Raw genomic sequence first — 13,477 nt, 5'->3', positions numbered from 1 at the left:
GTAAATCTCTGCTAAATAACCGTGTGACACTTGCAGAAGCACAAAATATCTGCAAATAAAATCCTTTTGAGGATAAAATATAGTTGGAGGGTGTGTTTTCTCTTTAGTGCTCTTACGGCTTATTTTGTTTGAAGCCCAAAGCAAGTTTTCCAGCAGTGACACAAATGGTTCTGTGGTATACTAGAAAACTGTTCAAATGTTTGTAGTTTTAGATTTTTATAAGTATATGCATCAATAGTATATGAAGACTGTGACAGTGTTTGCAAGCAGTAAATGGTATAAGGTATCACCACTGTTATCTCAGGATGAACATGTGCAAAATGACAATCCCAAAGGACGGCTTTCATGCATTATTTGGTAGGGTACTTTATTTGAAGCGTGATGCATTCTGATAATGTAGCCGACCAGTTGGATAGAGTTTGACTCTTGAGCTTTAGTTTCTACACACGATACAAAAAGTAGTGAGTTAAATATTAAAGTACATTGGGAGTTATGATGATGGAAAAAAGGTGAGGGAAGCGGTAGTTCCTCTCTGACAATATTTTGACCCCACAATTGTTTTTTTTAACTGTGTTCTGGCACCACTTGGCAACTTTGACTCAAAGATGGTGTCGTCTTGCAATCGGGAGGTTGTAGGTTTGATTCCAGCTTTCTCCTGTCACATAGTAATGTGCTTTTGGGCAAGTCACTTAACCTCAAATTGCCTTCCAGTTTGCCTATGAGTGAATGTTGCTGTAGTTTAAAGCGGCATATAAATTCAGTTCATTTACATTGTTCCAATATTATGACTGATGATAATATCTACCAGTAAATCTGCTGGTAGATATTATTTATTACATTTATATAATCACTTTTTCTTACAGGAAGTCATGTTGAACATAGGACTCCACAATATCAGGAAAACGCATCATGGTAAAACCATTGCTGAATATTGCTGTGTTGTCAATTATGACTAATCTACATTTTCCAAATCTTTTGCCATTGCAGTTTCCCAACTATTTTTTTTTTTGTGATTTGTAGCATCTTGGCTACCAAAAATATACATACTGTGTGCATTGAGGCAGTAGGAAACATCCACAAACGCAAATATATTCTTGGCATGCAGAGTGGAATGCATGGCACTTGAAATATGTCCAACCAAATATTTTGTCCAATCTGTCCTTCGAGAATGCGATGATGAAAACCTTTTGGTTTTCATTGCTTCTGGTTGACTATAAGGGAACAGTTTTCATAAATGTTGGCCTTGTAGGTAAATATTAATGCATTGTTGGTATGAAATCAACTGTGGTCATTTTACACCACTTGAAAAGTCAAGTACAGAACGCCCAAGACAGCAAAGGTACAAGTTGACAGCCAAATTGTTGCCTCGTCATGGCAGAAGGAGCAGTTACCTGCAAATTCAACTTACTATCATTGTGGTTAACTCAAGGCCTCACCATTGAGTAAACGATACTGCTACATAACAGGAACTCCTATACTGCCAGAAGTATACTCTTCATTGAGGGCAAAACCAAATGCAGCAAATTTTAATTTATCTTTGGGTGGCCAACATCAAGTTTGCAATAGTATTTAATGACTGAAAACATGTTTTGAATAACCAAATATACCTCTGTATTGTGTTAGCATCCAACCCGAATAAATAGACTTTTAAACATTCACTCTCTTTTTTTTCCCCTCTGGTTTTCTTATCATATGTATAAATCTGGGGACTTAAAAAGAAAAAAAAAAAAATCTTGTTTGACAGAACAAGGTCTCTAGGCCAGGGTGTCCTTACCAGTTAATATTGGAGGGCTAACACCTGCACAGGTGGAGGACAAAGTCTGATCTACCCTTTCGTGAAGACCTAAGCGAGGTCCTTGCGGTCCCGGTGTTGGATGACACCTCGGATCTATTTTTGGGTCATAGTCCCCCTTTGCTTGTCTTCTGCATTTGTGTTACAGTAGCACGACTATATTCACCAAGCTTCACGAACTGGCAGCCACAGGTAACTGTTGTCCCAATAACACGGATCTGCATTGACATTCCTCAAGTTAATTAATGACCTGTGGGAGGCATTTGACCTAGAAAGACCGCAGCAAGAAGCTCTGTGGCTATTAAACACTTAAGTGAAGTTTCATATTGCTTGTTGTGCTCGTACTTTTCTTCTGAAGGATCTGTGACGACGTCGTCACTTTCTTGGAATTCGTTTTCTTCAGTGACTGAAGGTGACTTGCTTGTGGCAGTTTATCTTTCTATCATCAAACGTTTCTTCTAGCAACCCTTTTAAGAAATGGTTGGGTTGTTATTTTTTATTACCACGCTGTGAGCACCTGTTGGGTTGACATAATAGTTGCTGCTTTTTACAGAAAATTCAGCCTGTGGTTGGGAACATAGTCTTTGGTAGTGATGATGAAACTTTTTAAAGAAATCCAACACAATAGTTTAGGACTGTGGTGTAGGTTTGCTGTGGGGCTTGCACAGTTGGCTTTTAAATGTCAAACCATAATACCTTTATTCCCAAAAACAGTTTGCAGTCAGAATCCTCCCGTCTTCAGTGGTCTCCAAAGAACTGATGGGACTTTACTAGGACTTTGTCCGTCTGGTTTTTGTTTAAAAAAAATAAAGCTGTGTAATTTGAATATGTTCACAAGTCTGTCAGAGGAATGAAAACATGGGGTGTTTGTGGAGGTATCATTTCCTGTTTAGTGAAATTTCAGTCATTCACTGTGTATTAATACTTCCATGGTGTTGTACATTAAAATTTTTCTTCTAAATAGCTTTCAGAAGGTTTACATTTCAAGGGTTTGAGGGCAAATTAATTGGCTGGTTTGTTTGATCTTTTACTAAACAATTGTACTGAAATTTGGAAAACTAATATTGGTAAATATTTGCTGAGTAGTTTTTCATTTCAAAATTGTAAAACATCTATTAAAAGGTAAACTGTTTTTGAATTTGTTTAGATTGCCGATGTTGCAGCCTTACATTTTTGCTTATTAGCCTTTCTTATTTCCCAGTATGTTGCCAGCTACTGGTTAAAATCGGTTATCTGCATTTGTTTTAATAAAAAGAAGTTAGTGTGGATCCCTAAAGAAGTTACAGAAAACTCGGACACTCAATGAGAATAAATTTTTTTAACAAATTTGAGCTTTATTATTATTATCTAAATTATTTGCGCAAAACGTTTTAGAGAGCACATCTCAAATATTGTAAAGAAAATGCAGCTTGGGAACCTGAAAGTGCTTTGGTCAGTGACATGATATTGACTGGCGTTTGCAGAGCAGCTAATCCGTGGTGTCATTTATTTTGAAGGGCGCTGATTGACTGTACAGTGGAAATAAGGAAGACTAAAGATGTTAGCTTCTGCAGTTCTGAAAAGGTTTCCATTTTATGTATTAATGCTTATTATTAATATATTTGGTGTTTGACCTAGTAAGGTAGGAAGTTGTAAGTTCTTATAAGTTAGAAGGGATCTACCACTGTACCCATGTATCAAAAATAAACAGTATTGATATGTGACCACTTACCTTTTGTAGCTCTGAATATTTTTGTTGATTATTAGACCTGTTGCAAAAAGCAATAAATTAATTAATCGCATTATAAATTAACACGAGCTCAATAGTTTTCTTTTGCATCATCATTTTTGTCTTTTCTGTCTCTCTTTCTGCCAAAAAAACGAAGACAAAAGTCTTCATTGTGGGCCATTGGTCCACACTACCAATCTAAGTTTTGAAGAACAATTTTGTTTAGAGAGGCTTCATAATTACCTGTATTTGTTGTTTCTGTTTGTCTGTTTATTTGGAATATTTAAAATATATTCCAGTTCCAGTGTTAAATGTTCACTGGAAGTTAAAGTTTATCTTTGATAATGTGTTTTTGCGATATTATGCCATTGCCATTATGATACTTGAAAATGACCTGAAAACACCATTATCGCTAATTACAATAACTTCAGGGACAAATGATTGTTCGGCAACATTTATTGCGACAGCCTTAATGATTATAAAATGTGATTAACTGATTTATTTCAGAAGGACAGGAAAGAATGACGTTACTTGATATATTTCGAATAACTTGAAATAAATCAAATTATTTGCTTCAAAGCTTAAATCTCTTGAAAATATAGCAAACACATTGAACATGGAGTTCAGTTTTCTAGGTAAGGTTGTTGAAATAAACAGCCTATGAGAGTTAGAAAGTCTGTCGGCCAAAATAATTAGACCCAGTTAATTAACCAGCTAAGACGAACCTTCTAATCAGTACTATAGCTGACAATGTTGAGTTTAAAGAGAGTGATTACCTATATGAACCCTATTGTCTGTCTTCTTGCCATATGTTTTTGTAGCATATTCCCATTAAAAGAAAAAGATGGCTCTTCACAAGCTACATATTCGCATGACAAGAGTAATGCCAAATATTAGCCGATACACAGCCGCAGGGCGTTTTGTCCATGTGGCTGCATTAGAGAATCCTCAGCTGATTATTAAGGAGGGTCAGGAGACAGTCCGATTAATCACTTGTGAAGCTAATCCTATTCATTGTCCCATTCATGCTGAAGTCACATGGCTGTAATGGTTTATTTTGATAGCCCAGTGAACTGTGAAAGACATGACGGGTCTATATTACCTCTCTTCAACCAAAATCCTCTTTTTCCCCCTTTTGATTTATTGACCCATTTGTCACATCCAAGCACTTGATTGTGGCTGTGTCTTTGCAGCTTTTTTTTTCCTCTTTCTTTTCTTTTTTGTTTGCATCAGAGGAAGAAAACTGTGTCATAGTGGCAGTTTGTGCCATAACGGAGACGCGTAAGAAGCTTGGCTGAAAGCTGGTGGCACCCAGTGTTTTAGATGGAGTTAATGGCTTGTGTAATCTCTCTAAGCAGGTGTTGGGTAGCCGTAGGGGGAGTTTAGGGATATTATTTCTCAAGGTTCTTCTATTACCAAAGAATGACTTTGGATTTAAAAATGTGGGGTTTTTTTTCTCCCCTAAACGTCTTTTTTCCTGCCTTTCTGAGAAACCAGCATTACTAAGATAAAGAGGCAAGTTTAATAGAATGCTAGTGCATGCTTTTTCTTTTTTTACCAATTGTTATGTATTTCACACACACGCACACATGCAAAAAAATGCAAAAGCGGCTGAGTCCGGGACATAAAATTGTTGTATTCTTTGTTTCTTGTGGTTACAACAGCAATGCCAGTTGAAGGACTGGTTTCAGAGGTTTCCTTTTCAGTTTCAGAAGATATTATCTTACAAGCAGACTGTAACTTGACTTCAAAGTCCAGGTACTAGCCTCCTCATGCAGCATATCTTGTAGCAGCCAATTGTCTTGAACTTGCTCACCCAAAACGTTCTGCAGTTTCCTGCAACAGGAATTGAAGTTGGAGATGGCTAACATGTGCATTGCTATTTTAAAAGTCCCCTGTCTTTTCTTCTTGAACGTTTGTTGCTCAAGAGGAACTGTTGGACCGGATGAGCCGTTCTGCATGGAGGAAGAAAATGTATCCGTGGCACTAGAAGAGCAGGTACTCGACAAACATTTTTACATTTTGTTAACACATGATCATAATCGGTGACTCGTTCTCCTTCCACTGAAAGAAGTTGTTGTGGACGTCAGATCACCGAATTAGGCCGCCCTATTTTGTTGCCTGTTTTAGCTCATTGCTGTAATTGGGTGGGATTTAATCGGACTTGATTTCAGATCTGAAGATTAAAAACCAGAAGTAATACCAGGAGTATAGTTAGAGGTTACTGGTAGAGGTTAGGATTAGCAACCCTGATAATTCTAGGTATGAATGAGTGTTGGTGAAAGCAGCATAACTACAATGCAGATATTTTGTTTCATCTTGTGATGGCATTACCAGATAGTCGACTCAAACTTTTGTTAGCTTTTCCGATTAGCTGTCTTGGGATAGCTAGCATTGTGCCACCAACTGTTAGCTGCATGGGATTGTAGCTGTGTTGAAGTGTGTGTCATGTGGGACCTACAGTTGGAAAATGAGCTGTAACAACCAGATTTTAATTTTAAGTATTACTCAATGTGATTGTGTTATCTGAGGACTATGAAATTATGTTCCCGGAACACGGTACAGCTTTATATCATGTCTGATATTTTCAAGCTACTATAAAAATCTAGTCCTTGTTTCCTTGCTAATGTAAAAAAGAAACAAACTGATCTTTGTCAAGAAAAGGGCAAAGAATGTAAGTGCTGCTGAACAATTCACATTTGTTAACCTTAGCAGCTGTAAAAGCAGAAAGGTTTTGTATAACCTGTGGTACACTTTTTAAAATTGAATATAAAGAAATCTAAAAACAGTGAAAGCAGCTGCGTGTCAGAAGTATCTGTAAAATAGGCGTTCACTGATATATAAAAAAAAAAGTGATTAGCACAGCTAGTGCAGTTTACATTACAAAAACAATAGTTATCTGTTTTTGCCTAGGGAATGTATGTAGACTCTTAGTTCAACTCTGATATTGCCAAAATCTGTCATTCCTCATGACTGTTGAAAGCACAAAAGGATAAAAAGAGCAAATTTTCTGCACTTTGTTCAACCTTATTGTTATCTCTTTAAAGTTTTCCTATCTCTCTCATTCTTTTGCAGCCTGAGTGATTCCACAAAGTGCTTTGTAGACAATTCAGGATTTATTTAAATGTCTTACTTTCTCTCTGTATTATCTGACTTCATTTTGAAAAAAACAAACAAACAAACAAAAAAAACAACACCTCGCTGATCTTGAAAATGAGTTTTGTTGTCAGTTTGACCCAGTAGTGCTTTGTATGTTCTCAGAGCTCAAAGGGAAAAAATAAACTTTTGAGAGTCCAACAAGACTGGTCATCTTCCAAGGCTGACTGAGTTGAAAATCATCCAATTGTGGTGAAGAGCATTATTTTTTTTTTTTTTCTTTCTTGGTTTTGAGTCCTTTTAAGGAAGCAGTGATGCGAGGCACTTCTTGTAGTGCAAATTTAATAGATTTAGTCAAATGTCTGGAGAAAATCTACACATTCCTAACACACAGGGTTGTTAACTTAACAGTCTTGTTTTACCTACACTGTCATTTAAACAGATATGTTAAAGATACACCCAACATCTTTTGATGGACACCTCACCTTCAGAGGAATGGAGATTTCAATTTACATCCACTTGCTACATCGATCAATGAGAACTTGACCAACTGGAAATGAATGCCACTCTGACATTAGGCGCTCTGTGTGAACTGTAAATGACTTGCTAAGAAGTGTTTCATCGGCAGAGTGTTTGCACATGCATAACTTTTGAGTGTGCATCCACGAAAGCCCAGGTGAAAGCAAAACAACCGTGGCACATCCCACAGCAGTGAAGTATCAGAAATGTTTCCAAGGGTGATATAGAGAGACACTGTTGGAGATTGCTAGGAGGTTTCTATATATTACATCCATTTAATTGTGGTGGTGTTGTACATTTTGAACCAGGCTTTCAGGGTGTTAGTTGACAGTCTTTGAATGCTCAACCTACCCTTCTTTAATCATCGGTTTGCAGAGGTTTCTCAGATGGATGTTTTTGGTTTTGTGCTCAAACTTCTGTTGTTTACTCCAGTGTTTCGGCCTCAGAAAGCTGGAGGTCATATGGGAAAAAAAAATAAAAAATGCATAAATGAAATGAATTTTTCTGAAATTTTAAATTTTAATTTATTGTCAAATTTTAAGTTTTAGTTTTAGCCAAAAAAAGACAAAAAATATAACTAAGATTAACTTATTGAAATATTATATGCCTTCCTATCCTGATTGGCTGATTGCTAAATTTATCAAGCTGCTTTGCTTCTCAAGCTAGCACAGCAAGCGGAAAATGGAAAGGTTTCTTTAAAGAAAAAGGCAGAAGGGACCGTCCAGCAGCCCCTCTGTGGAGGACGCTGCTCCAAAACAATCCACTAAGAACTCATGCCCAACTAAAATCAGAAGGCAGGAGGAAACATTTATGCTTACCTAATGTAATTATTACAAAATAGAGCATAAAAGTGAGAAAAAACATTCTAAAAGTTTTTGTTTCTTTACACATTTTCTAGCATGTTCTGATGCTTTTCAAACTGGGTCCCTCAGGGGTCTATGCTGTTTAGGGGCCAAGGCTTGGAAAAGTTTGGGAACCCCAGGTTCAGTCCAAGTGGGGCATTTCATTTGGAAGCAAAACAAAAAGAAATGTAAATGTTCCAGCTTGGACCATCTCAGATGGCTGGACATTTTTGGTACTTCAGACTGACTGGGAAGTTTAGCTCAGCAGTCACACCCAAGAGGAAGTTGGGGAACTCTGGCTTAGCTGTGGAATGGTGTAATACATCCGGACAAACCAGTGGAGGGGCAATTACATCTACACACATTGTAGCAAAGCTGAGTCAATTTCCTTTGATCGTAAATGGTCACCCATCTGAAGTTTGCCTGTTTTGAAATGGTCCTAAACTCATACTGTGTGTTGATTAAGTGTGTTGAACTGTAATTGCTTATTTTGTACCTTTGGACTCTCTGCAGTAACTAAAATGTGGCCGCTAACTTATCTTATTAATACGTTTCCGTATAGATTGATCAGAGAAAATGTTCCACTTTCTCTGTAAAAATACACAGGACCTTGCAGCTTATTGGAACTAGACAATCTGTCGGCCGGAGATCAGAATTGATCTGTTTTTCCTGTTGTCTTATCAATAATTCCCAGTAAAATACTAAAAAATCATTTCATTTTTCCTAATTTATTACATGCATAAAAACGAAGATCTCCCACCAATTTTGGTCTGTAAATGAAGATGAGCAGTTTAATACAAGCGTTGTTAAATAAAACAATTTTGATAATTAGTTCAAATATAACAATGATTAAAAAAAATAAAATCAGTGAGACAGACGGGTAAGGATGCACCAATAATCAGCCCCGATTTTCTTCAGTTTGGGAGATCGGCAGTCTGCCGATATTTGCATGTTAAACCGATGTAATCCACTGATCTTAAATAGCTCACGCTTTTCCAACAAAAAAAAAATCCACTTTTGCAGAACTACCCTTCACTGCTAGTGAAATTTCTTTCTACCCTCAAAAATGTTCCAGCAGTGTTGAGCCATAATAACGTAGAAAAGGGGGAAGTAAAATACAGCGTCTAGCATGGTCACTGGAACTCCAAAAATGGCAATCAGTGGGTCCCTTTGGGTCTGGGTAGTAAAAAGGCAATGATTTGACTTAACTGGGAGTGGGCGATTTTAAGAGATTTAAAACAAAAAACAAACAGTTGAGTAAAATAAATTTTCATTGTTTTCTGCTTGTATTCAAACCAATTTGCCCTTTTGTACAATAGAAAGTGAAGCTTTTTTCAGTTTTACTCACAGAAACTCATAATTCAAAACCAGATCGCGATAATCATCAAAACCGTTCAGTAGAAAAGAAAATACTGTAATAACTCCGACGGATTCACAGTTTCTGATGCTCCTGCAGATTTTCCCCCGCCTGTCTGAGATCCCAGGTGTCACAGCGGTCGTTCTTTTCCCTTAACAAATGTGAAAAAGCGGCAGTCACACCGGCAGCCTGAGCTGCCATCACCACTGGTGCGAATGTGTGGAGAATGTCAAACAGGACTGGGGGCGATAAAGGACGCAGCGGCCGTCCTCAGGTGAACAAATGTTATCGGCTCCATCCTCGCCGGTGAATACTGTGAATGTGGCAATGCATCTTGTAAATATTTGCCCTATTGTGCCGCAAGCTGGATCACACCGTGGCCTCGAAGACGCCGTCAGAGTAAAATAACGAGGACGTGAGAGCCAGCAGATGACAAGGGGATATAAATGTAAAAAAGCACAAAGAGCCGGCGGACATGATTTGAGTCTTATGAGTGAGTGCTGTGTGTGTCGTGAGGGAGCTGGTCCCTGGCCCAGTGCACTTAAGGCAAGAGGATTAGCCTCCAGAGTATTATTAGAGCTGCTGATTATCCCCTTACCTGATCTGCCTAATTCGAGCTCAGGCCTGTACATTTAGCAGAAAATTGGAAAAATGTTTGGACTGGGCTGCAGAAAGTGAATTGTGTTGTGCTCTGTTGACTCTGGAGCTCTCTCTCGTTCTCTCTCTCTGCTGAACTCATTAGGTCCTGGCCTTTTGTCGCCGCCTCCCCCGCTGTGTGGTTGATGTGATTAATGCGCCGCTAACCACCAGGGCCAGAAGCAAGGACTTGTTTTAGTGCCAGGGAACGGCAAACAAAAGAAAATTGTCTCCGCAAATAACAGAGGAGAACACGGGGGCTCGGAGCTGAACAGATCCTTGACTCTTCGGCGAACGTGAGCTCAAGCCAAGCTCTGTTCGGGAGGGTTCAGCAGAAAGGTTTCCAACCCATTTGTTGATCAAGTATATAGCTGTTACACCTTTTGTTTTTAAAGCAATTACACACCCACTACTTCTGACCTTGTGTCCTGACGCCGACTTTAGGGCCTCGCTTTTTCCAGACTTGGGAGTAGAGGAGTCAAACATGTTCCATGTAATTCTGACAAGTGATCCCGGGACTGCGTAAGCCCTTCTAGAAGAGGCAAACTAGTGTTTTTGTGGCTTTGTTATCCTGCCTCTGCTTGCTAATAAACCAGCTGGTGATTGGAAGAGGCAGGTTTATCCAAACTAACAAACCAGCACAGGTAGGGAACTGGCAGCTTCGTTTGAAGGGTGTGAGAGAGTGTGGGTGAGCATGTTTTGGTCTAGTGACTCCTGTGATGAGAGTGGGGGATTTCCAGGTGCAACTTAACTGTTCACATTACTGTTCTTTCTGCACGTTCTCAATATTACTGTTCATTTAAAGTAAGATCTATTAATATTCCTGTTTATTTATTTCCCGTGTATTTACCAATTTTCTGCAAGGTCACTACACTACTGATGTCGCTTCCCTGCTTGAGTGAAACACCCCCATAATCACGTCACTGTCACAAGACCAAATAAATGCCACAAGGCCAACGCCCTCCTGAAACACAAACAGTAACAAGATGAAAATGAGCATCGGCCCAAGTTTCACTTATCGGACCCATACTGATATGTTAGAAAATTGCCCGATACCGATGTTGATGATGTGCTCACCTTTGATAGAAGGTTCTTCCACTAAACTTGTAACAAAATGTGCTGTATCACTGCAGCATATCAGAGCCGCCTGGTTTTTATCAATTTGATCTGCCTCTACTTCTGTGTCACTCCCTGACAGGTAATTGTTCTCTTGCATTAATCTCACATCTGCATTTTCTCCTGTGGATTTTACTCATTCAACGTCAAACATTAGTTGCTGTCATGGTATTTCAGACGAATTAAAATTCGTCTGAAATACGTGGTTTTCGTCTGATACCTTGACGTCTTGAGACGAGAAGTTACTGAAGTGTGGGTGTGTGATCTGATAAAACTGGGATTAGCAGAGCTGTCTGCTGAATTATGCGCGGCGTCGCATCACATTAAAAGCACGGCGTTCTCCGCAGCTGACAATATTTGATGCAAATGACACAAAGTTGATCATCTCCGGTTAGGACGACAGTTCTTAAACTACTTTGTAGATTCCTGGATGCTGTGTTTTGACTTTCAATGTTGGATCAAAAAAAATATATATTTTTTAATTAATTTTATTTTCTTGTTTGTTTTTTTTACTTGCTTGGACAGATATGTTTTTATCTCAAATCTATTTATTAAGCTTTTTCTGTTGATTAGAAGTGTAGAACTAATCCAGCAACAACAGTTCCAAAGATATACATTTTTTTTAGATTTTGTTCAGCAATGTCTCTTTTCCAACTCATTCAGTCTCCATGGTAACCAATTGCTGAACTGGCTGAGGACTTCACATAGTATACTCTGCACACAATAAACAACTAGAAAGTGTCAGGAAACTGAATTTTGATGTTGATTGTAGATGGAGCTGTAACTCAAAGATAAATAATTTTTTTTCATGCCATTGGTTTCAAGCAGTTATAGTTCACGACCAACTTTTCAAGCTGTAAACAGAGAGTGTGGCATAAAGCCGGAGCGTCTCTGCTGTACTGCCTTCAGCTTCCCTGTTATCTGCTGAAAATCTTCTTCTCCCTTTTGGTCTGAAAAGAAAACCCCCTCCAAATAACTTCTTCTCCTCTGTGTTTCCTCTCTTGATGACTCACTGATAGCAAAAAAAAAAATAACTTAACTTGAGTTGCAGTGACTCGTCATCGATGACAAAGCGTCACGGGGTCATGCTGGGACTTAACCATGGTGCATTCACTGGTTGCAAAGTGATTTAGGATGAGAATGAGTAATTGTGAGATAGTTATGTTTACATTAAAGCTTTAAAATCAGTTTGTCTGATGTGAAAGCTGCGCGTTCTTCAGGATTCATGAGGCCACTTTCAAAAGCTTGTCTGACTAGCAGGAAGGAAACTTCGTAAAGGTGACTGATGTCTAAGTGAGTGAATCATAAAGAAACAAATCAAGGCATTGAATTTATGGCATACATTTTCCAAGAGCTTCGCTGCGAAGCCTTTCTTGCCGTTTGCAGCTCAGTTGACGTTGAGCTAAAACTAATTCATCAGAGAGGAGGCTTTCTTTGTCCAAGTGTTTCCGTCAACAAGATTTCCAAAGTGCTGAAATGATAATCTCGTGTTTACAACCCTTTTTTGTGCCCTTCTGAAGAATTTCCATTGTTTTTAAAACAGAATGCAGAGACAATGACGAGCATCCCACAACCGCTAACCCGTAATTTGTTCTTCTCTTTTCAGTGTCCAGGGACATGAAACTCAATCCACAGCAAGCTCCTTTGTATGTAAGTATCACTAATCACAGTGGCTCTTTTGTGCACTTGATGCAGTTTCTCCAGTTGTGCTTCCTCCTCTCGCACAAACAAACACCGTGTTGTTTACATATTTAAGTCCTTCCATTTTCTGGTCCGTGTGGCTGCTGCTCTGTGTGAATAGGGAAGCCTGTCAGGTCAGCGCAGCGTAAACTTTTAACTAGCTCCATCCGTCATTAATTTTGGATTTTCCAAAAATTAAATCTTCAAAAAGAAAAAGGTTGACTAATCGATACAATTGATTTGTTGCTCAGCCCCACTCGCAGGTTACAATTTTAATTTAAATTTTTATGCATCTTTTATTTATTTATTTATTTATTTATTTATTTTTAGATGCAGAAACTGCATCTGTTTCCATAAAATAAGAACCGTAATTAAAACCACAGGTGAATACGTTTTTTCATGTGATAAGTCACTAAAATGGACTAAATGGCTTCCAATGGAAGCCCGTTTTCCACCACTCTGTAAAAAAAAACAAAAAAACATACCATTATAATGACATAACTTTTTAACTTATGTTAAGATAGTTATATTATTATACTGAAATTACTATCTCATTTTAATTAGATATGTTTTTTTTTTTTATCAGAGTGGCGGAAATGGGCTTCCATACACTCCAACCACTTCCTGTCGTCTTCTTTTTCTTTTCCCCCAGTAGTAATATCCGGTTGTTTATCCACACGACTCCCACAATGTGAAAAAACTGTTTTTGTTGTAGTTTTATGAAAAACCCA

The 13,477-nt window shown here is 38.3% G+C and overlaps 1 protein-coding gene across 10 annotated transcripts in view; it reads left to right on the top strand.

Moving 5' to 3' along the window:
- Nucleotides 1-13,477, top strand: part of LOC122820862 (A-kinase anchor protein 13) — a 135,266-nt gene that overhangs the window by 15,439 nt on the left and 106,350 nt on the right. For 7 of the 10 annotated variants that reach the window (XM_044098588.1, XM_044098518.1, XM_044098526.1 and 4 more), the window contains one exon: nt 12,673-12,716. In XM_044098588.1, coding sequence (XP_043954523.1) covers nt 12,684-12,716 — 33 coding nt within the window. In that variant the 5' untranslated portion in view covers nt 12,673-12,683. Of the gene's footprint in view, nt 1-5,428; nt 5,499-12,672; nt 12,717-13,477 lie in introns of all 10 variants that reach the window. The other 3 variants (XM_044098550.1, XM_044098579.1, XM_044098560.1) reach the window with 1 other exon arrangement.

The sequence above is a fragment of the Gambusia affinis genome, linkage group LG02 (assembly GCF_019740435.1).
Source record: "Gambusia affinis linkage group LG02, SWU_Gaff_1.0, whole genome shotgun sequence".
NCBI classification, from domain to species: Eukaryota; Metazoa; Chordata; class Actinopteri; order Cyprinodontiformes; family Poeciliidae; genus Gambusia; species Gambusia affinis.
This window is presented reverse-complemented; position numbering and strand designations above follow the sequence as displayed.